Source organism: Neomonachus schauinslandi, chromosome 4, assembly GCF_002201575.2.
Source record: "Neomonachus schauinslandi chromosome 4, ASM220157v2, whole genome shotgun sequence".
Taxonomy (NCBI): Eukaryota; Metazoa; Chordata; class Mammalia; order Carnivora; family Phocidae; genus Neomonachus; species Neomonachus schauinslandi.
The window spans coordinates 19,997,285-20,020,669 of record NC_058406.1 but is presented as its reverse complement, the minus strand read 5'-3'; the positions used below and the strand labels follow the sequence as shown (position 1 = coordinate 20,020,669).

The 23,385-nt window shown below is 61.8% G+C and overlaps 2 protein-coding genes across 2 annotated transcripts; one reads left to right on the top strand and one right to left on the bottom strand.

Annotated features, from left to right (window-relative positions):
• Positions 1 to 1,416: 1,416 nt before the first annotated feature.
• On the top strand, positions 1,417 to 12,725 carry MAP3K6 (mitogen-activated protein kinase kinase kinase 6). The gene is made up of 30 exons (XM_044913823.1): positions 1,417 to 1,547; positions 1,618 to 1,991; positions 3,251 to 3,390; positions 3,479 to 3,502; positions 3,758 to 3,948; positions 4,064 to 4,232; positions 4,550 to 4,656; positions 5,076 to 5,246; positions 5,332 to 5,444; positions 6,060 to 6,219; positions 6,444 to 6,606; positions 6,687 to 6,794; positions 6,917 to 6,966; positions 7,060 to 7,155; positions 7,298 to 7,385; positions 7,469 to 7,602; positions 7,848 to 7,975; positions 8,227 to 8,363; positions 8,695 to 8,800; positions 9,286 to 9,443; positions 9,546 to 9,738; positions 9,829 to 9,967; positions 10,262 to 10,421; positions 10,562 to 10,738; positions 11,011 to 11,116; positions 11,351 to 11,522; positions 11,623 to 11,735; positions 11,832 to 11,905; positions 12,204 to 12,280; positions 12,429 to 12,725. The coding sequence occupies exons 1-30, from the start codon at positions 1,417 to 1,419 to the stop codon at positions 12,517 to 12,519; spliced, it is 4,050 nt and encodes a 1,349-aa protein (XP_044769758.1). The 3' UTR covers positions 12,520 to 12,725.
• A 195-nt stretch (positions 12,726 to 12,920) lies between these two features.
• SYTL1 (synaptotagmin like 1) lies at positions 12,921 to 21,785 on the bottom strand. Its single transcript, XM_021684152.2, has 15 exons — positions 21,356 to 21,785; positions 19,124 to 19,352; positions 17,755 to 17,903; positions 17,482 to 17,554; positions 17,352 to 17,397; positions 16,829 to 16,901; positions 16,405 to 16,502; positions 16,152 to 16,265; positions 15,785 to 15,951; positions 15,440 to 15,536; positions 14,942 to 15,100; positions 14,607 to 14,685; positions 14,399 to 14,498; positions 13,355 to 13,560; positions 12,921 to 13,143 (listed from the first exon to the last, which is right to left on the bottom strand). The coding sequence occupies exons 2-15, from the start codon at positions 19,312 to 19,314 to the stop codon at positions 13,004 to 13,006; spliced, it is 1,692 nt and encodes a 563-aa protein (XP_021539827.1). The 5' UTR covers positions 19,315 to 19,352; positions 21,356 to 21,785; the 3' UTR covers positions 12,921 to 13,003.
• Positions 21,786 to 23,385: the final 1,600 nt, after the last annotated feature.

Sequence of the window (23,385 nt, the reverse complement as noted above, 5' to 3'; positions counted from 1 at the left end):
CTGCTCTCCTGCCCACATTTAAAAATAAGATCACTTTAAACCTTTTCTGACTTGTAAGACTCTCCCAGTTACTGGGAAAAACTCAGGAGGGCAGAGCAGAGACACAGGGTTCAGCTCCCTTCAAGGAAGACCTTCTAGTCAGGAAGATGGAAGGGTTGGCCTCGGAAGGTAGCGAGGCTTCCATCTCTGGAGGTGTGCAAGCCAAGGGCAGAGGAGCATGTAGTGGAGGACTTGGAAGGATTCAAGCATCCACTGACAGCCCCCTGGTGTCCTCCAGGTCCTACAGGTAGATGGTTTTGTGGGAACACTGTGCAGCATCTCATCCTGTTGACCCATGCCTGGGCCTTCTAAGTCATCTGTTCTCCACCCCTGCCTCTTTTGTGAGCCAAGTTCTCATTCTCTACTACTTCTTGCCTGTCCCATTCGGGGCTGGTTTGAACTCAGAGTCAAGCCAGGGAAGGTGCATTTTTCTTCCACAGGGTAACAGTTATCCAGCAGTTACCTTGCTAGCGTCACATTCTAGAAAGTGGCAGAGCAACACACAGTTAAGACTATGGTAACTGCAGTCTTACAGGTAGTCCTGGGCTTGCTGAGTGATCTTGGAGACTCCCTAAATCCCCAGCTCCTGATTCCAAAACCCACTGAGGTTTACATCAGACTGCTGCCTCACTAGCTCACACTGGAAGGTTAGGGATTTGGGGGGCTGTGCAGTTGTGGTAGCTCAAGGGCTGAGATTTCTGGTTCTTCTTCAGACAGGTGGAGAAATATTTGTGTGGGGATTCAGGTCCCGTGGTCATGTTTGGGTGGAGGTCAGAGGTCAGCAAGGCTTCACAGCAGGTTAGATTCTGGGGAAAGCAGCCCCCTGGAGAAAGGGCAAAGGCCTGGGCTCAGATGCCAAGTACCATGTTCCTGGCAGGCCAGGAGCAGGCTTCCCCGTTTCTAGTCCCTCCCTGCCTGCACAGCAGGGCCCCGGAGGATGTAGGCTCTTCACTGTGTTCTGCATACCCTGATGTCTCTGGAGATCCACTCATTCAACAGATCCCTGCGGGGCAGGTGCTGCAGTTCACACCTCCCCCCTAGCCCTGGCCTGGGCACGCATCTTACAGGCGCCTGCCCTGAGCCGTCCACACCGGTTGGTCTGCCCAGGGGCGCAGGCTGTTCCGGAAGCCGCCAGTCTCGGTGGTTCTGGCGGGAGAGGAGGGAGGGGAGAGGCCAAGTCCCGGGGCCGCTAGGGAGCGGCTCTGCCCCAGGGCCGAGGGTGGAGCTTTCCCAGTCGGCCGGGAAAGGGCTGGGCCCGGCTTACATGTGAGGGCAGGGGAGAGCGACGGCCGACTCTTTCCTGCGGAGTCCGGGTGGTGGACACGCTCGGACCGATTCCCGGGATCCTTTACGTGACTCTGAGCCGCGGATCACTGGATGTCCCCGATTCCCGGGACCCAATTCCCGACTTCAGATCCTCAGGACCTTGCAAGTCCCACCCCGGATTTCGCCCTGGGCTCCAGATTCCCGGAACAGGACCTCTGGCCGAGTCTGGATTTCCAGCTCCCGTACCAGATTCCCGATCCTGAGATCCCTGGATCCGTAGCCACTGGCTCCTGCCCCTTCCCGGGTGCCCAGAGCCGGGCGCCCGCCGCCCGAGCGCCCCCGCACGGCAGGGCCGTGCCTGCGGTCCGGAGCCCTGGAGCGCGCCGGCAGCTGCTGGCAGGACCCGCTGGCCGAGGCGCTGAGCCGGGGTCGACCGCACGCCGCGCCCCCCGGCCGGGGCTGCGCGCGAAGCCGGCCGCTCAGCGTGGTCTACGTGCTGACCCGGGAGCCGCAGCCCGGGGTGGAGGCCGAGGCGGGAGCCGAAGCGGAGCCGCTGCCCCTGCGCTGCTTGCGCGAGGCCTGCGCGCAGCTCCCCGGGCCGCGACCGCGACCGCAGCTGCGCAGCCTGCCCTTCGGGCCGCTGGCGCTGGGAGACACCGCGGCGCTGGATTCCTTCTACAACGCGGGTGAGCGCGCGCTGGGGGCGGGGCGGGGCCGGGGCGGGGCTTAGGGTCCCGGGGAGGGCCGAAAGGGGCGTGGTTCGGCGACTCCGGGGAGACCCCGAGATGGGTGTGGGGTCCGGGGGGGCACAAGGTGAGCTAGGCTGAGGGGTTCGAGGTAGGGGCGTGATAAAAGTGGAATTTAGGGGATCTGGAGCACGGCCGGGCTCGGGCTGGGACTTGTGGATCCAGGTCCGGAGCCTCCGGGGTCCGGGGTTGGGGCTTAAAGCACTCTGGAGTCGGTAACGTGCCTGGGGAGCGGGGTTAGGATCGCGGCGAGGCTGGGAGCGGGGCAGAGTGTGGTATCTCAAGACTGGGGTTGGAGGGCTCAGCCTCAAGACGATCTCGCGTGGAGCTCGTGAGGGCGGATCTGGGAGGTGGAGCTTGGACTAGGGAAAGGGGCCGTACTTGGGGGGCTGGAGTCCAGGGGCGGTGACACACTACTTCCGAGGAGCGGGCTAGAGCGGCGGAAGGAGAAACTAAGGGACCCTTAGGCCCGGGGTTGTGGGCGCGGGAGCTTAGGTTAGGAGGCCCCAGAAGTTGCGAGGTAGTGGGCAGAGCTGGAGGCAGGGCAGAGTCGCTAGGGGCGGGGCCAGAAAGGTGGCTATTCCCGCTCAGGTCATCCCTCCCTTCCGCCAACCCGGACGCCCCGCCCCTGACACTTGTTCATCCAAGAGTCTGGGAACCAAGCTGTCTGATGGCCCTAAAACCGCAGCGTAAAAATGAAGTCTGACTCGACCTCGAGGACACAAAGACACACACGGCCTTAGACTCACACGACGCACATATATTGACTCACACAGGCCCTCGCAGACACTGTCACACACACAGGCGCAGCACTGTCTACACACGCTGCCGGTGCGGCCCCTTTCAAGAGACTGCGTTGAGGACTCGGGGGTATGTCTGTGCAACACCTGCCTTTCACATGGCCTGGAACAGGCTGGTGGCTGGTGCACAGCGCCTCTCCTCCATGCTCAGTGCCCACAGGCTCTGAACAGTGGGATGGCGGTCCCAGCCCGTTGAGCTCAGTCCTCTCTGCAACACCACAGATATCATCTGTTCTGTGTAAGAGCCAGAGGGACCTAGAAGGGGGAAGCTGAGGCCAGAGCAAAACTGGACCCTGCTGGAGTCTCATGGGAAGGCCATCTGAGCCAGGATGGATCCCCAGTCTCCTTTCCCACCGAGCTAGGCTTCGGGGCTCAGGGCCTCCACCTGTGTGCCCGCAGACGTGGTGGTGCTGGAGGTGAGCAGCTCCCTGGCGCAGCCCTCCCTGTTCTACCACCTTGGTGTGCGGGAGAGCTTCAGCATGACCAACAACGTGCTCCTCTGCTCCCAGGCTGACCTCCCTGACCTGCAGGCTCTTCGGGTAGGTGGCCAAGTGGCCGGTCGGGGCAGGCGGGGGGGGGGGGGGGGGGGGGGGCTACCCAGAATACCAATCTGACTGTCCCCTGCAGGAGGATGTTTTTCAGAAGAACTCGGTGAGCAGAAGCCACCCTTCGCTCCAATGTGCCCTTCGACCTCCACTACCTTTCCTGGCCTCCTCAGTCACCTCTGACCTCTCTAATTCCTCTGCCATCCATGTGGCCCTCTGTTTCCTATTGCCAACCTTCGTGACGTGTGCCCCTTCTCTGCTGTTCCAGTCCCCACTGGTGCTGACCTCTGACCCCCCTCACTGTCCCTCTCTAACCCGGTGCCGACCTCTGACCTGCCGATTCCTGCCTCCCCCCCACCAGGATTGTGTTGGCAGCTACACGCTGATCCCCTATGTGGTGACAGCCACTGGTCGGGTGCTGTGTGGTGACGCGGGCCTCCTGAGGGGCCTGGCTGATGGGCTGGTCCAGGCCGGGGTGGGCACTGAGGCCCTGCTGACACCCCTGGTGGGCCGGCTGGCCCGCCTGCTGGAGAGCACGCCCACGGACTCTTGGTAATGGGGTGCAGAGAGGGGGCACCAGGAGGAGGCTGGTGAGGGCACAGCGGGCTGGGGCTGAGGGACAGGCCCCATCATTCTCTCCCCCTCCCTCCTCGGCCGGGGGCATCAGTGGCTACTTCCGGGAGACCATCCGGCAGGACATCCGGCGGGCCCGGGAGCGGTTCTGCGGGCGGCAGCTGCGGCAGGAGCTGGCCCGCCTGCAGCGGAGACTGGACAGTGTGGAGCTGCTGAGCCCCGACATCATCATGAACCTGCTGCTCTCCTACCGCGATGTGCAGGTGTGTGGAGCTCAGAGAGGCAGGCGGGGTCAGAAGCACCCGAGTCCGTCTCCTGGCTCTGCCACCCACGCGCTGGTGGCTTTGAGCATGTGATCTCATGTCTCTGAGCCTCGGTTCCCTTACCCGTAATAGGGGATGATCATGGCACGTTCTCCCAGAGCGGGAGGGAAGTTGGGGCATGCAGTGGGTTCTCTGTGTAAGGTGTGGCGGGTGGGAAGATGGCGTGTCAGGGATGGGAGGGGACCCCAAACTCAAGGTTTCCCTCAGGGTCCCCCCCCAGAGGCCATCATGCCAGTGTACGCCATCCCCCCCTGCAGGACTACTCGGCCATCATCGAGCTGGTGGAGACCCTGCAGGCCCTGCCCACCTGCGACGTAGCTGAGCAGCACAACGTCTGCTTCCACTACACGTTTGCCCTCAACCGGTGAGTGGCAGAGCAAGGCTTAGGTCCTAGCCGCCTGGGGACATGGGTGTGTGCCATGTGGGGTCACTGCAGTGTGGGACCCGTGCTGTTCAGGGACTTCGCTGACCGGGGTCACACTGATGTCACGTGGGCCCTGGGGTTCTGTGACTGCTTCCTGGGGAGCGGTGGCCTGGCGCCGCTGCCGTCCAAGTGCTCACAGCTGCCACAGTCACTGTCCCTTAGAGTCACGGCTGCTAGGAATCACTGCTCTCTGGGATCATTACTTCTAGAAAGGCCGGTACTGACCAGAGTCACAGCCCTTCTGGGTTCATTATCGTCAGGCCTTTGGAAGGGTCTCTGCTTTCCAGGGTCTCGGGGTTCGTGGCTAGAGTGGGGCAGGGCCATCGGGTAAGCCCCCGGCCTGGGTCCCCTTTCCCTAGGAGGAACAGGCCCGGGGACCGGGAGAAGGCACTGGCCGTGCTGCTGCCGCTGGTCCAGGGTGAGGGCTCTGTGGCGCCTGACCTCTACTGCATGTGCGGCCGTGTCTACAAGGACATGTTCTTCAGCTCTGGCTTCCAGGACGCCGGGCACCGGGAGCAGGCCTATCACTGGTAAGGGGCACCGGCGAGTGGACGGTGGGCTGCAGGATGGGGCTGTGGGCATCAGGCCGGCCCTGAGTCCCCACCCCCACCCCAGGTATCGCAAGGCTTTTGATGTTGAGCCCAGCCTCCACTCGGGCATCAATGCAGCTGTGCTGCTCATTGCTGCTGGCCAGTGCTTCGAGGACTCTGAGGAGCTCCAGCTCATAGGTGAGTCTCAGCCCTGCACCCTCCTCCCACCGGCAGGTCGCAGAGGGGCCAGGGGAGAGCGCGGGGAGAGAGGACCCCGGGCTGGAGCTGGGTCTGGCCTGGTCCCCTTTTGGACCTGTCCTACCTGCACACACATCCGGACGCTCATACCTGTCCTGGGCCCTCCTGAGCCCTTGAGGCCACAAGTGTTCCGAAGCCCACACCCGTGTTCCTTACACACCGAATTCGACATACACTTGTTCCCCAAAACTTCCTTGTGCCTGAGCTCCCGCTCCCACCTGAGAGTCATACCGAAGTTTTCACCTATTTCTCTGTTGTTGTTATTTTTCTTAAGATTTATTTATTTATTAGAGAGAGAGAAAGCAGGGGAAGGGGCAGAGGGAGAGAGAATCCCAAGCAGACTCTGCACTGAGCGTGGAGCCTGATGCGGGGCTTGATCTCATGACCCCGAGATCACGATCTGAGCTGAACCCAAGAGTTGGACGCTTAACTGACTGTGCCACCCAGGCCCCTCCCCTATTTCTATGTTCCTGCCCACATGGATGTTGCGGCCCACACCCGGGCTTTGCCAAACCTGCAACCACACTCCCTAGGGCCCATACCCCTCTCCCCCAGGCATGAAGCTGGGCTGCCTGCTGGCCCGAAAAGGCTGTGTGGAGAAGATGCAGTATTACTGGGATGTGGGCTTCTACCTGGGAGCTCAGATCCTCGCCAATGACCTCGCCCAGGTGGCGCTGGCTGCAGAGCAGCTGTACAAGCTCGATGCTCCCATCTGGTAGGTGGCCCCCGCTGCAGTCCTGGCCTGGCCCCGGCCGCCTGCCCCTGCGCGGATGTCTCCTGGCATGCTGGCCTGAGCTCTGAGCCAGTGACCTGGCCCCTTCCAGACCAGTGCCTACCACACCCAGTGCCCAGGTTCTGGCTACACCCTAGCCAGTCTGCTCTTGCTGGCAGTGCTTGCTGGGGGCTTGGGCTGAGTTGAGGACAAGGCTGTGTCTGCAGGTACCTGGTGTCCATGATGGAAACCTTTCTGCTGTACCAGCACTTCAGACCCATGCTAGAGCTTCCCGAAGGACCCCCGCACCGTGCCCACTTCTGGCTCCGCTTCTTGCTACAGTCCTGTCAGCCACTCAAGACAGCCTGTCCCCAAGGGGACCAGTGCTTGGTGAGGCCGCCCAGTGGGGGTGTGGGACCTGGGAGAGGGGCGGGCCCCTTCTAACCCACCCCGTTCCTCATCACCTGCAGGTGCTAGTCCTGGAGATGAACAAGGTGCTGCTGCCTGCCAGGCTGGAGATTCAGGGTACTGATCCCGTGAGCGCAGTGACCCTGAGCCTGCTGGAGCCCGAAACCCAGGTGAAGCCACTGCTGAGGCCCCCCACTCACCGCTGTGCACCCCTTCTCCGGAACCTTTCTCCCTTCCGCAAACCACTCTCCCAGTCCCCCAGCATCCCCTGAGAGCCACCTTCTTCTGCCAGGACGTTCCCTCCAGCTGGACCTTCCCAGTGGCCTCCATCTGCGGGGTCAGGTGAGAGGCGAGACCTGGGCGGGGCCCGGGGAGGAGGGGCGCCGCCTCCGGCCGGCCGGGGAGCGCTCACAGCGGTTCTTCCTCCCTTCCCAGCTCTTCGAAGCGGGACGAGCGCTGCTGCTTCGTGTACGCGCTGCCCCCGGCTCAGGACGCGCAGCTGTGCTTCCCCAGCGTGGGGCACTGCCAGTGGTGCGCGCAGCCTCGTGGGCGGCCGGGGGTCGGGGGAGCGAGGGAAAGGAAGGGACGTGTGCCCTCGGTGCTCTCGGCCCAGCGGGGGACAGTCCCCGCCCAAGGTGCCCCTCCCGTCGGCCTGACCTCCCCCCCCCCTCAGGTTCTGCGGCCTGATCCAAGCCTTGGTGACGAATCCGGATTCCACGGCGCCCGCGGAGGAGGCGGAGGGCGTGGGGGAGGTGCTGGAGGTGAGGTAGGGAGCCTGGGAGCGCGAGGGGCGGGGGAAGGGCTGGGGGCCCTGCTGAGCCCCCATCTCGCCCGCCCCCCGCAGTTTGATTATGAGTACACGGAGAAGGGCGAGCGGCTGGTGCTGGGCAAGGGCACCTACGGGGTGGTGTACGCGGGCCGCGAGCGGCACACGCGGGTGCGCATCGCCATCAAGGAGATCCCAGAGCGGGACAGCAGGTGCGGTGTGCGGGGCCGCGCGGGCGGGCTCAGGGGCCCGAGGGAGGGGGCCTGTGGGCAGAATGGCAGGGAACACGCGGGGCCGTGTGGTCTGGAGGGGCCTGTGGGCTGGGTGATAAGGTGGAGAAGGTCAGAGAGGGGCCTGTGGTGGGGGCAGGTCCTGGGGGCGTGGCCTGCCTGCTGCTGGAGTCGGGTGAGCATCTTGCCCCAAACCGGCCTATTCCTCTCTTCCTCCCTGCCCCCAGGTTCTCTCAGCCCCTGCATGAAGAGATTGCTCTGCACAAACGCCTTCGCCACAAGAACATCGTGCGCTACCTGGGCTCCACCAGCCAGGGCGGCTACCTCAAGATCTTCATGGAGGAAGTGCCTGGAGGTACGTGCCCTGTGTGGGCTGGCAGTGGAACTGGAAGTGTGGGGCAGGGGGATGGGGCCAGGCAGGGGTGGGGAACCCTCGGGGAAAATGGGTCCTAGCGTGTGTGGGTGGGGTAGCCCAGAATTAGCTGACGTAGTGCACTGGGTGGTGATGGAGTCTGGGTCATGGCATGAGTGTGCCTGGGCCTTGAGCAGAGAGCTGAAGGCTGGAGTAAGGGGGTGCCGTGATGATCTTGGATTGCGTCTGCCCAGGCAGCCTGTCCTCCTTGCTGCGATCAGTGTGGGGACCCCTGCAGGACAATGAGAGCACCATCAGTTTCTACACCCGCCAGATCCTGCAGGGACTCAGCTATCTGCATGACAACCGCATAGTGCATCGAGACATCAAGGTAAGGCCTGCAGCTGGTGGAGGGGGGAGAGAAGGACATATGGGTCTAGACAGAGACTGGCAATTTACATTAAGAAGGCCGACCCCTTTGCAAAGGGTGGGGAATTCATCAAGGAGGCTCCCTAGGGAGGGAGAGAACTTCAGACCTGAAGCCGAATCAGGTGCCAGCTCCCAGCTCCCAGCACCCATCATAAGTGGGATGGCAGAGGGAGGACGCTGATAGAGGCAGGGTCAGGCTGCGATTGTAGAAGATGGGATCCAGGGATAGGGCCCAGTTCTGCCATCAGGAGCCCAGCCTGGTGTCCACTGAGCACAAGGTCCACTCTACTCAGGGGGACAATGTGCTGATCAACACCTTCAGTGGGCTGCTCAAGATTTCTGACTTTGGCACCTCCAAGAGGCTGGCAGGCATCACACCTTGCACTGAGACCTTCACAGGTAATGGGGTGTGGGGTGGGGAGTGGAGATGCTGACCTGGGACAGAAGAATTCTTAGGACTTCCAGGGAATGGTGTTTCTTCTGGCCATGGAGTTAGAGCCCTAATGGGGCACGGAACCAAGGGCGGGTGATTGAGCCAGGGGTGAGGTGATAGAATCTAGAACTGGAGCTTGAGTAGCTGATGATGGTGAATTTAGTGCCTGAAATGCAGCCTGGAAGTGTCGATGCAGGCAAAAGTGTGTGATTAGGTTCAGAGGGGATGATGCTGTCCAGGATCCACTACTGTGGGTGAGGAAGTCGGAATGTGATGGAGCCCAAGATGAGTGAGGAAACTCAGGATAGATGTTTGACCACCAGGATAGGTGATGGGAATTGTTTGGATGACAGAGTTCAGCGTGGGCGCGGTGGCTAGAGGATGAGAGCCCCTGCCAGCCCCGCATCATCTCAAGCCTAGGTGAGCATTGTGGCTACCTCTCTTGCCCCAGGGACCCTACAGTACATGGCGCCAGAAATCATTGACCAGGGCCCACGAGGGTACGGGAAGGCAGCTGACATCTGGTCACTGGGCTGCACTGTGATCGAGATGGCCACAGGTCGGCCACCCTTCCATGAGCTAGGGAGCCCGCAGGCTGCCATGTTTCAGGTGAGACCCCTCACGGCCTGGCTCATGAGGTGGGGTGGGGACAGACTGAGCCCTGAACACCTCGAAACTTGACCTTTGTCTGTCCTCCCTGACCCCTCCCAGGTGGGCATGTACAAGGTGCATCCACCAGTGCCCACTTCTCTGTCAGCGGAGGCCCAAGCCTTCCTTCTCCGAACTTTTGAGCCAGACCCCCGCCTCCGAGCCAGTGCTCCAGCACTGCTGGGGGACCCCTTCCTGCAGCCCGGGAAGAGAAGCTGCAGCCCCGGCTCCCCCCGACATGCACTGCGGCCCTCAGGTAACATGCAGGTGGAGGGAGTGGGTGCACTGGGGTGAGGGAGGGGGCTGAATGGGGGGGCCCGGGCTGACGGCCTTGTCCCTCCCTCAGATGCCCCTTCAGCCAGCCCCACTCCTTCAGCTGACCTGACCACCCAGCCCCAGACATTCCCACGCCCTCAGGCACCCTTTCAGCACCCACCCAGTCCCCCGAAGCGCTGCCTCAGTTATGGAGACACCAGCCAACTCCGGTGAGAGCCCAGGGTCTTGGAGTGGCTTTGCCTCATCTGGGGTCACCCCTGTACTCCCTCCGGAAAAAGTCCCCTTTGGGGGCCTGGGCACCTCCAGCCACTTGCGAGGATGGCATTGGGTGCCTCCTCCCAGATGCTCCGACTTGTAAGTACTGTGCTGCCTCAGCGCCAGGCTTCTCTGCCTTGTCCCGTGTGAGGTAGGCGACAAAGTAGGAGCCAGGATTCAAAGCCTGGGGTGGAGGCGGCCGGCCCGTGTTGCCACCCGCGTCCAGCCGCAGCCCCCCATTGCACTAGGGTGCCCGAGGAAGCCGGGGCCGAGGAGCCCACGTCCCCTGAGGAGAGCTGCGGGCTGAGCCTGCTGCACCAGGAGAGCAAGCGCCGGGCCATGCTGGCCGCCGTGCTGGAGGAGGAGCTGCCGGCGCTGGCCGGCAGCCTGTGCCGGCAGCAGGAGCAGGTGGGTGCCGGCCGCGCCCCGCCAGGAAGCCGGCTGATGGCCTTCCGCACGCCTCCACCCACCGCTCCCCACCGCCCCCGCCCGCAGCTCTCTTGACTCAGGTGGGAGCCCACCCACTGACAACCCCTCTTCCTCCGCAGGGGCCCCGGCTGAGCAGGAATCATGTGGAACAGCTACTGCGCTGCCTCGGGGCGCACATCCACACTCCCAACCGCCGGCAGCTGGCCCAGGAGCTGCGGGCGCTGCAGGGGCAGCTGCGGGCCCAAGGCCTCGGGCCTGCGCTTCTGCACGGACCGCTCTTCGCTTTCCCGGACGCGGTGAGGGAGCTTTCTTGCGGTTCAGGCTGCCCAATAAGACGTAGTGAGCTCCCTGTGTCTGGCACTGTACAAGGACTTGATGTTGCAAGTTTGCATGTCTCCCCCAGGAAGATACAGCCATCAGCAAAGGGACATCAACCCAATCCTAGTTTCCCAGCTCCTCCCTCTGCCCCAAACCCGCCTACCCGACTTGCCTCTGGCGCAAGACTTTCTAGGTCTTTCCAACTCTTTCCCCACCTCTGAGGCTCGCCGCGCCCTTTCTCCCTCTCCAGGTGAAGCAGATCCTCCGCCGGCGCCAGATCCGCCCACACTGGATGTTCGTGCTGGACTCGCTGCTCAGCCGAGCGGTGCGGGCAGCCCTGGCTGTGTTGGGCCCAGGTAAAGCGGGGAGTGGAGCTGTCTTGCCTGAGGGCGAGGGTGTGACCCCCTTGCGGGCGTGACGTGCACACCGGACGCCGCTAGGGGGCGTGGTTGGTGGGGGTTAGCCGCGACAGGGGCGGGAAGGAGCGGCTGGGTACCCAGAGCCTTGCGCCCTCTGCCGGGTGTTTGGGGGGATGTCCCAAATGGGAGTTCTCTCCCCGCCACAGCTCACCCAATCACTTGGGTTGGCAGAGGTGGAGACGGAGGAGGTCCCACCGAGGTCAGAGGAGTCGAGTAAAGAAGAGGAACCCCAGTCCAAGCAGCAGGAGACCTTGGTCCAGCTCAGCCGGCTCCCGGGGAAACCAGCGGAGGCACCCCCAACCCCAGTGGTGCAGCTGGGCCTCTTGCGAGCAGAGACTGACAGGTAAAGCCCCTGGGACTTGCCCCTGGCCTCTGGGCCAGCTTCACCCTCCCTCCCCACCCGCACTCTGTTCTACTGGCCTAGCCTCTGCGCTCTCCAACAGGCTCCGAGATGTCCTGGCTGAGAAAGAACGGGAGTGCCAGGCCCTGGTGCAGCAAGCTCTACAGCGGGTGAACGGGGAGGCCGGGACCTGCGCCCTGGCCCCCGAGCCCCCAGGTGAGTGGGACCTGGCTGGGGAACATTCACGGCAAGTGCGAGACAGCTTCTGCCCGGAGGTACCCCTGCATTGACCACCTGACTTCTCCTCCACAGCTGCTCTCACGGTGGACCAGGGCCTGGTGCAGTGGCTACAAGGACTGAATGTGGATTCAGGCACCATCCAGATGGTGAGGGGGAGAGTGCTGGCCACCCTTGACCCCCACCCACCAAAGACTGCGTCTCTGCCCATCTTTCAGCTCTTCTCACTCTTTCCCTGATGCAGAGAATCTCAGTACTGGAAGAGCACTTAGTGTACCCCCCCCCCCCCCCCCCCATGGTACAGATGAGAAAACAGGCCCCTGAGGGGTGTTACCTGCCCTGTAGCATATTGGTAGCAGAACAGAGCTAGAACCTGGGTCTCTGGACACATCTTCCTCTGATTTTCTTTTCCACTGTTTCTGCATCCGGGTCTTTGTCCACAACCAGCTGCTGAACCACAGCTTCACCCTCCGTACCCTACTGACCTGTGCCACCCGAGATGACCTCATCTACACCCGCATCAGGTATGTCCTGAGCCCTCCAGGGATGACCCATGTGTATGGCTCCATGGTGGCCAGATCCTGACCCCCCAGCTACATCAGGCAGACAGTGGGGTAACAGAGAGTCCAGGGCCTTATTCTGGCTGAGCCACACTGAGCCTGCTCTCCCCAGGGGAGGGATGGTATGCCGCATCTGGAGAGCCGTCTTGGCACAGAGAGCAGGATCCACGCCAGTTACCCCTGGCCGACAGGAGGCTGAATGAGAGCTCAGAGACGGGAGGCAGGACCCAAGGATGGATGAATGGAGAAGACACAAGCAGCTTCTGCTACCCCCACCCCAGGACTCAGGGCCAACTGGAGGAGGCCAGGCGGGTGGGGGCAGGGTAGGGCCAGGCCTAGCCCCAATGGGGGGAATCAACCACAGAGATGCCCCAAGCCTATCAGGTACCACCAGGCAAAGACTATTAAACAGAACACCTTTGTACACTTGGGCCTTGGCAACTTCTGAGGTAGGGGGGGGGGGGGGGGGGGGGGTCCTGGGACCGGCTCCCTAAGGTCTTTCTGTCTGAGTCTAAAGTTCCTTCACCTGTTCCCTTCACTTCCCTCAGCCTTTCCTGCCATCACCCTCGCCGCCCAGAAACAGACATCAGCCCGTTGCTGCCCTTAGAATAGACTTTATTGGTTTTAGCCAAGGGCAGGCCCAGAGATGGGGGTTCAGAGAGGAGTTTGGTGGGGCTTGTAGGGCAGCTATGTCCTGGGGACCAGGTTGGTTCTGAGGGGCAGAAGGCCATCCACCCACTCACACGGTCGCTCCAGGAGTGTCTGCCACAGCTGCTTTTCCTCCGGTGTGGAGTCCATCCAGGGCACCTGGAGCCCATAGCTGCTGCCTGGACATGTGCAGACGGGGGTGAAGGGCATGGTCACACTGGACACCCTAGGTCCCAAGGAATACCTGCCGGGTCCCAGATTATGCAGTGCCACTCCCAGTTCTCAGTGGACACCAAAGCTCAGGAAAGGGCGGAGAAGTGCCCGCCCAAGGCCACACACTGAGCCCCTGTCTCTCAGCATCAGGTCTCCCCAGGGCCCTGCCCCACTCACCGGTGCCCAGGCTGAGGCGTGTGCCCCCCAGCTGGCGGCTGGCCAGGGCCCCATGGTCCCAGAGGGAGAGCTCAGCACAGGCCTGGCGCAGGTCAGCAGGCCCGAAGCCATCATAAACCATGGTGTGGTTGAACACAGGGCTGAGGCTGCGTCGTACCACCCTTGTCCGTTGGCGGCTGGCCCGGCTGTCATCAGGCAGCACTGAACTGTGGGGGAGGTGAGCTGGCAATCAAGTGGCTATCCCCTCACACCCCCAAGAACTAACCAGTCACCAAATCCTACTCATTCTCCCTCACAATGTCCATGCCCTCTGGCTCCCACCTGGGACCTGGCCTCAGACCTTCACTACTCGTGGACCTTTGGGCCAGCCACCTCTCAGGCCTCTTGTTTTTAAAGTTACAACTCTTATTCACAGGACCCCAGAGTAATGTCTCTGAAATACAGTTCTGCTACTTCCCTGTACAATGACCTTCATTGGCTCCCCGTTGCCCCCAGAAGTAGTTGCCAAACTTTAAAGCCTCAGAACCCTTTCTGCAAGATAAAATACTACTCAGAAGTAAAAGCAAAACAATGTCTGTGTGTGGAATCAGGGCTGGGAATTTAAAACCTGATCCCTCTAACTTCATTTCACTCTCTGAGTGTGGGGTAGCACCTGGAGGCACCCCTAGAGGTCCTCCAGAGCTTACTTTGAAAACCACTGAACTGCAAGTTCAGGGCCAAGCCCCACAGCCTGGCCTTCCAGCTCTTTTCATGGAAGAGCCCCTGTGACCTCCCAGGTCCCAGCCTCAGCTCTCCAAGTCCTATGGCTTGTTACTCTGAAATGCAGCTCCTCAAGGATGTCTTTAACTTTCCTGACTCCAGGTTCTTGCTTAAGTTGTCCCCTTCATCCCTGCACAGTGGTCAAAGATCAGACTTGGGGGGGAGGGGGAATCAAAGGTGGTTGATTAGGAGGGGTTTATCGGAGGTGGGGAGCTCCAGAGAGTGTTGGCGGTGGGGGGGGGGGTCAGGGTAGGAAGGGAAGCCGGAGGTCCCGATGCCCCTCACCACTGTACGTAGGTATCCAGGGTTCCTGAGCGCAGCGGCACGATGTCCTGAGCCTCCTTCACCCAGAAGTGCAGCTCCCCGCTGGGGGGCAGTCCCGCGCCTGCGGAGAGGCTCAGCTCAGGCCCCGCCGCCCCACGCCCTCGCGGGACCGGTGGCCCCCTCCTCCCAGGGCCCGTCCAGCGTGGCCTCTCGCGGGGCGGTCACTCACCCTCGGAGCCGGCGGGGACGTACTTGAGGGACAGGGAGAGTAGCCCGCGGCTGGGGAGGTGGTCGAGAGAGAGCGGGACCTGCGAGAGGAGAGGCGGCCGGGTCAGGGGCGGGAGCAGGTCCCAGGGAAACGGGCCGTCAAAGGGGTGGGGTCTCCAGACTCCGATGGGGCGCGGCTAGCTCGGAGGACCAAATGGGCCGCCGGGGCAGTACGGTTGCGAGGCCGAGGGGAGGCTTGGCCGAAGGCGGAGTCTGAGGGGGCTGGGGGAAAGCGCGGTGGGGTGCGGGCGGGACACCTGCGCCGAGGGGTCTCCCCACTCGGACGGGCTGCCTCACCCGGGGCTGCAGGGGGAGCCACGTGGGCTCAGAGTCCCAGTCCCACGTGGCGAGAGGCACTTCGACTTCGCCCAGAAAGATGTTGCGACCCAGGCTTTCGTGGTGCCACACGGACAGGCTCAGCACGCGGCCCCGGAGCTCGGCCTGCGGGACGGAGTACTGGGGACAGGAGGGGCGCTTTAACGGACCACGGCGGCTGGCCCGGGCTTCCGCGCTGCGGGAGTGTGGACGGGGGCTTGTCCTACCGCGCTCCTTGCACGAGGGAATCCGGGGGGGCCCCGAAGGGCCTTCATGGGGGTCTGGACTAGCGCCATGTCCAGCACTACACTGACGCACAGGAGAACGCATGGACGGAGGGCCTCCCGGCCGTTCCTCCCACACAACGGAGGGTCGGAGCGACGGGCAACGACCATACTCTGGCTGCCCCTGCCAGCCGGCCCCCACAGGAAGGGGCGTCCCGTTCATTAATGGGGAGCCGCCCGGTCATCGCAGCCTCACCCTCAGAGTCTCGTTGAAGACCGGGTTCAGATTCCGTTTCCTCACCGCCGTCTTGCGCTTGCTCTGCTTATCCGGGAGGAGGTAGCTTTTGACGTAGCTGGAGCGTGGGAGGCCAGGGGAGGACCCGAGCTTAATGGGGGGGGCCCTCCCAGCTCCTACCTCCCCAGCCCCCGGGGGCCTCCCCAGCCCCAGCCCAGAGCACAGTTTCCCGTGCAGGGCTTCCCAGGATTTTTCTCACTCAATCCCCACGCCTCCCAAGGACGTTGATACTCCCATTTTGAAGACCAGGAAGACAGGCCAAGAAGGGTGCTGGGGTGGGGCAGTGAGAGCGGGTCGGGCACTCACGGGTCGGAGCGGTGGCGTCGCGCGGCCGCCAGGCCCTGGCACTGGATCACGTGCACGCGCAGGTCGGCGGTGCCCGGCTCGTAGCGCAGCGCGAAGTGCACCGAGCCGCGCACCTGCACCGCGCCCGCCTCGGCCTCCCCAGACAGGCTCAGCTGGCTGCCGCTCAGCTGCGGGCGGGGGTGGAGGTCAGGGCGGGGGTGCAGGGCTCAGGTCCGGGCCGGGGGAGGGGGGGGAGGTGCTCAGATCAGGGGGCAAGGGGGGGGCCAGGCGGGGGCTCCGCGGGGGGATAAGGCCGGCGGGGGGGGGGGGGGGGTAAGCATCCCCCACCCATCTCCTCCGTCCCCAGGCCCTAGCCCTCACCCCTCACCGTGGAGGAGTTGAGGCTGGACACCGAGGAGCTGCTGCTGAGCATGCGGTCGAGTGCGGGGCCGGGCCCCGGAGCCTCCTCCCCGTTCTCCAGGATCTCGGGCGCCGTCTGGGTCTGGGGAGGTGGGGAGAAGTGACGGGCCGTCCTCTCCTTCCCAGCCCCTCCCCCGACGGCTCTCAGCCCGGGGTAGGGGCACTCCCCGCCCAGAATCCGCTCCGGGTCTTGGGAGCAGCCGCGGGCCGCTCCCGCCTACCTGGGCTGGGGGTGGCGGCGACACCGCTCCCCGCGACCGCGGCTCCGGCTCCGGGTCCGCCTCCTCTGCAAAGACCTGCGAGTCCCCGGATCCCGGGGCTGGGGTGGGGCAGAAGCTACTGAGCGTGGCCCTCTCCCGCCTGCCCCTAAGCAAATTTGGAGGGACTGGTTTGCCACCCCGGGGACCTGCAGATTCAGGCCCCAGTGCTGAAGTGGGAAGCCCCTGAGACTACACACACACACACACACACACACACACACACGTACACGTACACACACGTACACGTACACACACGCGCCCGCATACTCATGCATCATGGAGAGAGTTAGAAGGTGAAGGAAGGTGAACACAGGTGGTTGGGGTCACTTAGAGATGACTCTGGCCCCCAAAACCTCTCTGGGGTCCCCAACTTACACCCACTCACCTTCCTGGGCCTGGGGCTCTTCCTCATGATCTGAAGCCTTTAGGGGGACATATGGTGAGGGGAAATCAGGTTTCTGAAAGAAGCAAGGGGTAGAGGTCACAGTGGGGACTAATGATGAAGGAGTCAAAGGTCACAGTGGGGTCAGAGGCCAGAGGCTCCAGCTGGCTACCCCAGATGGATTTAGCACAGCCCTGTAGGCGGGGCTGGCAACCAACTAACCAGCTGCAGGACCAGTGAGCCCTGCAGGGCACACCCCCTCCCGCATCAGGGCCTGCCCTGCCTGACTCCCAGGGTCCCACTGGTGGCAGACAGTAGTATCTGAGTCCTGAACCTCACCCAGCTCAGTCCCCCACCACCCCTAAGAGCCAGATTCTGAGATTCCCTTAGAGGCCAGGTCCATATCCCCATTTGACAGAGAAGGGTGATGCGGCCCAGACCTGAGTCTCCTGAGTCTCACATCCCACCTCCGCTTCAGGGGCATTATAGGCTCATTCCTTAGTTCATTCAGTCACTCATGACTCACCTCAGCCTTGCTGAGCATCTCTTGGGGTGCCTTGTCCATGGGGAGCCTAAGAGAAGGGAGAGGTGATTGTCAGGGGGTAGGCCCCCAGGGGACTGGTAGACACCCTTCCCTCCCTGCCAGGCCTCCTCACCTGGGCTCCAGCTCCTCTTCAGCTTCTTTCTCAGCAGCTTCAGCCTCCCCATCGCTGCCTGGAGCCTGGTCTCCTGTGGCCAGGTGAGAAGTTCTGTGAACCTTGGTCTCAGGAAGTCTGGCCTTTGGAGATGCTCACTCACCTCCCGGAGCTTGTGGAAGGGTGGTGCCCACCCAAAGACACACAGTACCAGGGGCCCTCTCTTCCTGTCCATGCACACCCAGTGCCCTGGGCTGTATGAAGCCAGCCTGACCCTGGGGGATCTCCTCTTACCCATGGAGCTCTTCTTTCTGCGGATAGAGGCTCGGACAAGATCAGAGCCAAGGTGGGCATGGTGGTGCCGTTGTGAGCGTGCTTCCTGGAACCAGTCTCCCGTGAGGATCTTCAGCTGCCCAGGGTCTGCCAGTGAGGCCCGAAGCTTGCTGGAGGATGGGGGAAGGCGTGGCTGTCACCCAACCAACATTCCTGCCACCCACTCTGTGCCAGGCCCTGTACCTGGGGCCAGGGACACAACAGCAAATCAGACTCAATCCTGACTCTGGATCAAGGAGCTCAGGTTGATGGGGAAACTGGATCCAGAATAGACAAGTACACTATAATGAGGTGGGTGCCATGATGGATGTGAGAAGGGCCAGCTTTACCTGTGGGAATCGAGGGGGGCTTCCCAGAGGAGGTGACATTTGAATTGCTTCTTGGGGGACAAATTGAAGTTCTCCAGGCAGAGAAGGAGAATGATTATTATTCATTAAGTGACTACTGTGCATAATCCCTCCTCCTAATTCTATGAGCTAGTGCTCCTTAGCCCCATTTTACAGATGAGGAGAGTGGTGCAGGGGAGGTCAGGTGAGTTGCCCAAGGTTACATAGCTAAGAGGTGTCTGTCTGTCCCCAAACACTACTTGTAAGTCCCATGCTCCTCAGCCACTGTGCTCTTCCAGGAAGAAGGAACAGCATAGAAGTGAAGGGTGTGTTCAGGGACTCTGAAGCCCTTGAGTGGCTCCAGTGGACACTGTGGGTATGTGCGTCAGGGGCGGGGGTTACTGGTGGAGGATGAGACCGGGGAGGCTGGCAGGGACTAATCAGGGAGGCTTTGTGGACCGCACTTAGGAGCTTGCCCCTGACACGAGGTGCTAAGGAACCATGGGCGTTTTCAGCAGGGGATATTTTTTTTTTTTAAGATTTTATTTATTTATTTGACAGAGAGAGAGATAGCAAGAGCAGGAACACAAGCAGAGGGAGTGGTAAAGGGAGAAGCAGGCTTCCCGCTGAGCAGGGAGCCCAATGCGGGACTTGATCCCAGGACTCTGGGATCATGACCTGAGCCGAAGGCAGACGCTTAACGACTGAGCCACCCAGGCGCCCTTCAGCAGGGGATATTAAGGACAGATCTGGGGAGCTCCAGCTGCAGCATGACCAGTGGGTCAGAGAGGGCAAGCCTGGAGGCAGGAAGGCTGGTCAGGGAGCTGGTGCAGCCACCTTGGGTGAGGTGGAGAGCTGCGCTGGTTAAGGGCGGAAGTGACCAATGGGCAAAAACAGGAACCACCCAGATATCTGACAGGCCACACATCGGGAGGCAGCAGGGGCGCAATTGGGCTCCCAGTGCCCGAGGCCCCATCCTCCCAGGCTCCCCTGCCCTGCCTCACCTGACCCGGCCCTCCTCCAACTGGCGAAGGTAGGCATCTCGCTTCAGGACGTCGGCAATGGCCTCCTGCTCCTCGTCTGTCAGGAAGCTGAGGTCCAACAATCCATCAGCCTCAGGCTGTGGCTCGTGCGCCATGAGGAGGCCAGGCAGGGCCCGGAGCCCCACTTGAGATGGGTGGCCCCTCTGGGGCATCAGCTGGGGCAGTGCCCCAGCTGGGCACACATGTCGACCTGGGGGCGGATCAAGGGGGCAGGTCAAGCCCTGCCCAAATACAGGGCACATCCTGGAGCTGGCTGCTCTTTTCTGCCCAAATATATGCCCAGGTGGTGGGCACCGTACGACTCCAGGAAGGCTGAGCTGAAGGTGGCATGAGATACACCCATGGACCCATGGCCCGCGCACACACTGGCTCACGGATATACGGACACACTTGAAGATGTGCACCCACAGTGAGATGGCCACTTGATCACATGGGTGCACCAATACCTACAGAGATAGACGCATGCGCACCCATCTCCCACCAAGGACCCTATGCGGTCTTAGTCCCAGACCCATGCCCACACCAGGGGATGTGCCTGACATATTCTGAAACCTGCACACGAGGCCCCACAGAATGTATAACTCGGGGCAAAAACATGACCGGAGATACACACAAATCACACTGACTTTTGCATGCACATTGCCCCTCCACCAACTGGATTGTGAGCTCCCTGAAGACAGGGACAGGACCTCACCCCAAAAGCCCATATGTTGCCCACAACAGACAGTTGGTCGAAGTTAATTGAATGCAGACATACCCCTGTACACACATGGGGAAGGCACACACACACACACACGCCCAGACACACAGGCACACACACCTATCTGCTCACCGCCCCCTCCCTGGGAACCTCCCAATATGGGTTCCCTCCCTCCACCCTTCACCTCCACCCTGCCCTGGCCCATTTGGCCTTCCTGCCTGAGGCAACCTCCTCCCCGGCCCACACCCCCGCTTCCTCCCCCCTGAGGTAACCACTGTACCCACTCTCGCTGAGGCCTCCAGCCAGGGATGCCCCTGTTGCCAGCCCTGCCCTCTTGCCTGCAGCCCCTGGGCCCCTCCGCTCTGGCCACATGGATGCTCCCCCTTCCCCTGGCCCAGGACCTGGATCTGGCGGTGGAGGCCAAGTGCTGCAAAGTGGCTCAGGCTGCTCAGGTACCACGGTGACTCCGGAAGGAAAACATTTGCCCAGCTCCGAGGGGCATGTGGACGTGGCAAGGGGCCCGTGACTGAGCCGTGGCCAGAGCGGAGGCATGGCCTGAGCCCCCTGGGCCGTCTCTCCTCCCCTGCTGCCCCTCCCATCCCCTCCCAGGCCAGGTCAGGGCACAGGCAGGCCTGAGATGGGAAGAAGGTTCTCTGACAGGCGAGTCCTGGCTTGTGCCCGCTGCTGAGTCAGTGCCCAAGCCTGAGAGCGCCTTCTCCCTCTGCTGCCCCCCCCAACCCGCGGGCTTGGGGTTGCTGTCTTTACAGAGTACCATGTATAATCCTGTGTGAATGCCCGTGTGCCCCGTATTAGCAATACTTCCCGAACATCTGCTGCGTTCCAAGTGCCGGGTGCTGCACACGCACGGTGGGGGGCTCTTCTGTGGCCCGGGGCCCCCGCCTGTGTGATGTTGTGCCCTTGCGAGTCTCAGTACGGCCCACAGCTCTGCACCCGGTGGAGTCTCTGAGGCTGTTTTGTGGGTGTGAATATCGTATCCCTGCCTGTGTGTCGGTGCCCCATGTCACGACGTGACGCCGCGTGGGTGACTGTTGTCTGTGTTCAGTGACTTGCTGGGTGACAGCACGGTGTGGTATGTGCCCTGTGTCCTTCTTCCTCTGCTGGATGTGTGTCTGGGCTGTGTCGTGCTGTGTGCTCTGGGGCCCCGGGGACCCCGGGGGGGGGCGTGTGTAGGAGTATAGCGGTGGAGGATGTCCTGCAGGTCCGCCTGGGCTGCGCTGTGGGCATCTGAGCCTAGGGTCCCCAGCAGCACCCCCTCCCTATAGTTCCTGTCCTTCTAGAGGCAGAATCCAGTGTCCGGTCCTCCCCACTCCGGTTCAATACTATGGGACAGACCCATTGGTCAATATGTTCTAGTCCCAGACCCACTCCCCTCTCCCCCAACCCCCAAGGCCCCAGAGGGTACCCAGGATACCAGGTGGCAGTGTCTGCTCCTTGGGACACTGGCAGGGAACCCTGGCCCTGAGGTGTGTTACCTGTAGGGGTCCAGTATGGATCAGACACCTTCGCAGGGTGACCTGGGCTCTCCTGCACTCCTGGCAGCCGAGTTTCCGAGCTGAACTTGGGGAGCAGAGCAGAAAGGGACTAAGGCTGACTCAACCAGCAGCCCGGAGGAGCTGCCCCGAGAAGGAGGAAACACCTTCTGAGCAGGGCCTGATGCAAAACCGGGCCTGGACTCCTGGCACCCTGCAGGCGCACCCAAGCCTCAGCTTTCAGAGAACCTGGAGCTGATTTGGTGGGTGGGAGACACCTGGGGCTTGGCCCCAGCTCCCCTGCAGACTTATTCTGTACCTCCTGTGAGCTGGGCAGGCACCAACCCCTCAGAGCCTCGGTGGCCTCATCTGTAGGTGGGGCGGCTGCCCCACCAGGCCCCACCTCTCCGCTCAAGTTGCTGATAGAAACTTGCTTTGAAAGCAAGTTTAGAAATCTTTCTAAGAAGCAGGGTCAAGGAAGGATTACAGACTTCAGTCAGACGACCCCAGTAGAGTTCCTCCTCTGCCACCGTGTGATCTTAAGCAGGTGTCTCAACCATGCTGAGCTGCGACTTCCTCCTATGCAAACTATGGGCGGAGGTGTGAAGAGCATACTCCAAGGGACCAGAAAGTGCCCGGCCAGCACAGAGAAGGTACCAGGTGGCCCCTCTCCAACAGTCCATTTTGACAACCACTGCCCGTCCCTGTCCACACGTGCCTCCCTGGCAGCGCTGGCCCCAGCCCAGCTGCGCTGTCCCCTAACTCTGTATCCTCCACCCCCAACCAAATCTCTTATTTCCAAGTTCCCACCGTTGTGAACAACCCCCGGCCGCCTGCTGCCTGCTGCCAGCACCCAGACTGCCCCCCTCCCGTCCCCAGCTGTCTCCCATCGCTGCTGCTCCCCCACTGCCCAGGTGTCAGGACCGGCCCAACCTCTTCTTGAACCCTCCACCTCCCTGTCTCCTGGCCTCCATTCAGCCCTTCTAGTCCTGCCTATGCAAGGCTGTCAGAGGGGCCTTTCGGTGCCCTACTTTTATCCGTCATTCCTCAGCTCTGGAAGGTGCCGGCAGACACAGGGTGACCCTCTGGCTCGTTCACAAAAGTGCTCCCAACCAGCCCAGCCTCCCTTAGACACTTTGACTAACTCTTGGGCCGCCCTACTCCTCAGCCTGACCCCCAGACCCCCGCGCCTGTAAGCATGGCTCTGACGTCCTTGTCTCCCACATCCTTACCCAAAGACTCTGCTTCCGTTGGTGCTCCCCAGTCCCCAACCGCAGGAGTGCTCTCCCCACTTGCCACCGCCCCTCCTCAGGCTCCCCTGCCTCCAGGCTGTCACTGTGCTTAGGTGAAGAGGCAGGGGCCTGGAGGCCAACAGGTCGGGCTTAAACTTCTGGCTCTGCCACACGGTCCCCCGTGGACTTGGATCAGTGACAAACTCTGTAAGCCTCACCCTCTGCTTTTATAAAACAAGGGCAGCGATGGCAGCTATCTCCTGGGACTGCTGCTAGGAGTGTCCCCTGGCTTGCCTCCAGCATCCATTCTCCCTTCTCTTTGGTCACAGTAGCCAGTCCTTTGGAGAACAGCCCCTCCCTGCTTTACCCCTTGCGCTCCAGCCACAGGGTGGTTCTGAGGAAGTAGGCTACTGGGCTTGAACGTGGTTCCACTCTTCCTACCTCTGTGCCCTTGAACAAACCACTTTAGCCCTCTGTGCTCGCTTCATCTGTAAAATGGGGACGACAGCACCAGCCTCACTGGGCTGTGGTGAGGATAAATGACACTTCATTACGAGGCCTCGCACACAGTAAGCATTCAGCCACCTCTTCATGTCCTGTTTCCCCAAGGCTAATTTAAAGTTCTGCTGGGCGGGAGCAGGCCTTACTACTTTTGTCTGTCCATCCTGCTGTGGTTGTCCTCCATACTGGAACTCCTTCTCCCCGCAAACGACCCTCCGATGGATCCCAATATGCTAAAGGGATTTTTGAAAATGGAATTGCTATGAAGAAGGGAGGGGGCTCCTCTGTCTTGCCCTGGAG

What these genes read in the sequence shown, in the direction of transcription:
- MAP3K6 (XM_044913823.1), top strand. Translation starts at nt 1,417, where the DNA reads ATGTCCCCGATTCCCGGGACCCAATTCCCGACTTCAGATCCTCAGGAC. An exon ending in AGTCTGGATTTCCAGCTCCC is followed by an intron (nt 1,548 to 1,617) that starts GTACCAGATTCC and finishes CCGGGTGCCCAG; the next exon opens with AGCCGGGCGCCCGCCGCCCG. An exon ending in GGATTCCTTCTACAACGCGG is followed by an intron (nt 1,992 to 3,250) that starts GTGAGCGCGCGC and finishes GTGTGCCCGCAG; the next exon opens with ACGTGGTGGTGCTGGAGGTG.
- SYTL1 (XM_021684152.2), bottom strand. Translation starts at nt 19,314, where the DNA reads ATGCCCCAGAGGGGCCACCCATCTCAAGTGGGGCTCCGGGCCCTGCCT. An exon ending in CAGAAAGAAGAGCTCCATGG is followed by an intron (nt 17,555 to 17,754) that starts GTAAGAGGAGAT and finishes ACCTGGCCACAG; the next exon opens with GAGACCAGGCTCCAGGCAGC. An exon ending in GGCTCCCCCTGCAGCCCCGG is followed by an intron (nt 14,686 to 14,941) that starts GTGAGGCAGCCC and finishes CTCCTCTCGCAG; the next exon opens with GTCCCGCTCTCTCTCGACCA.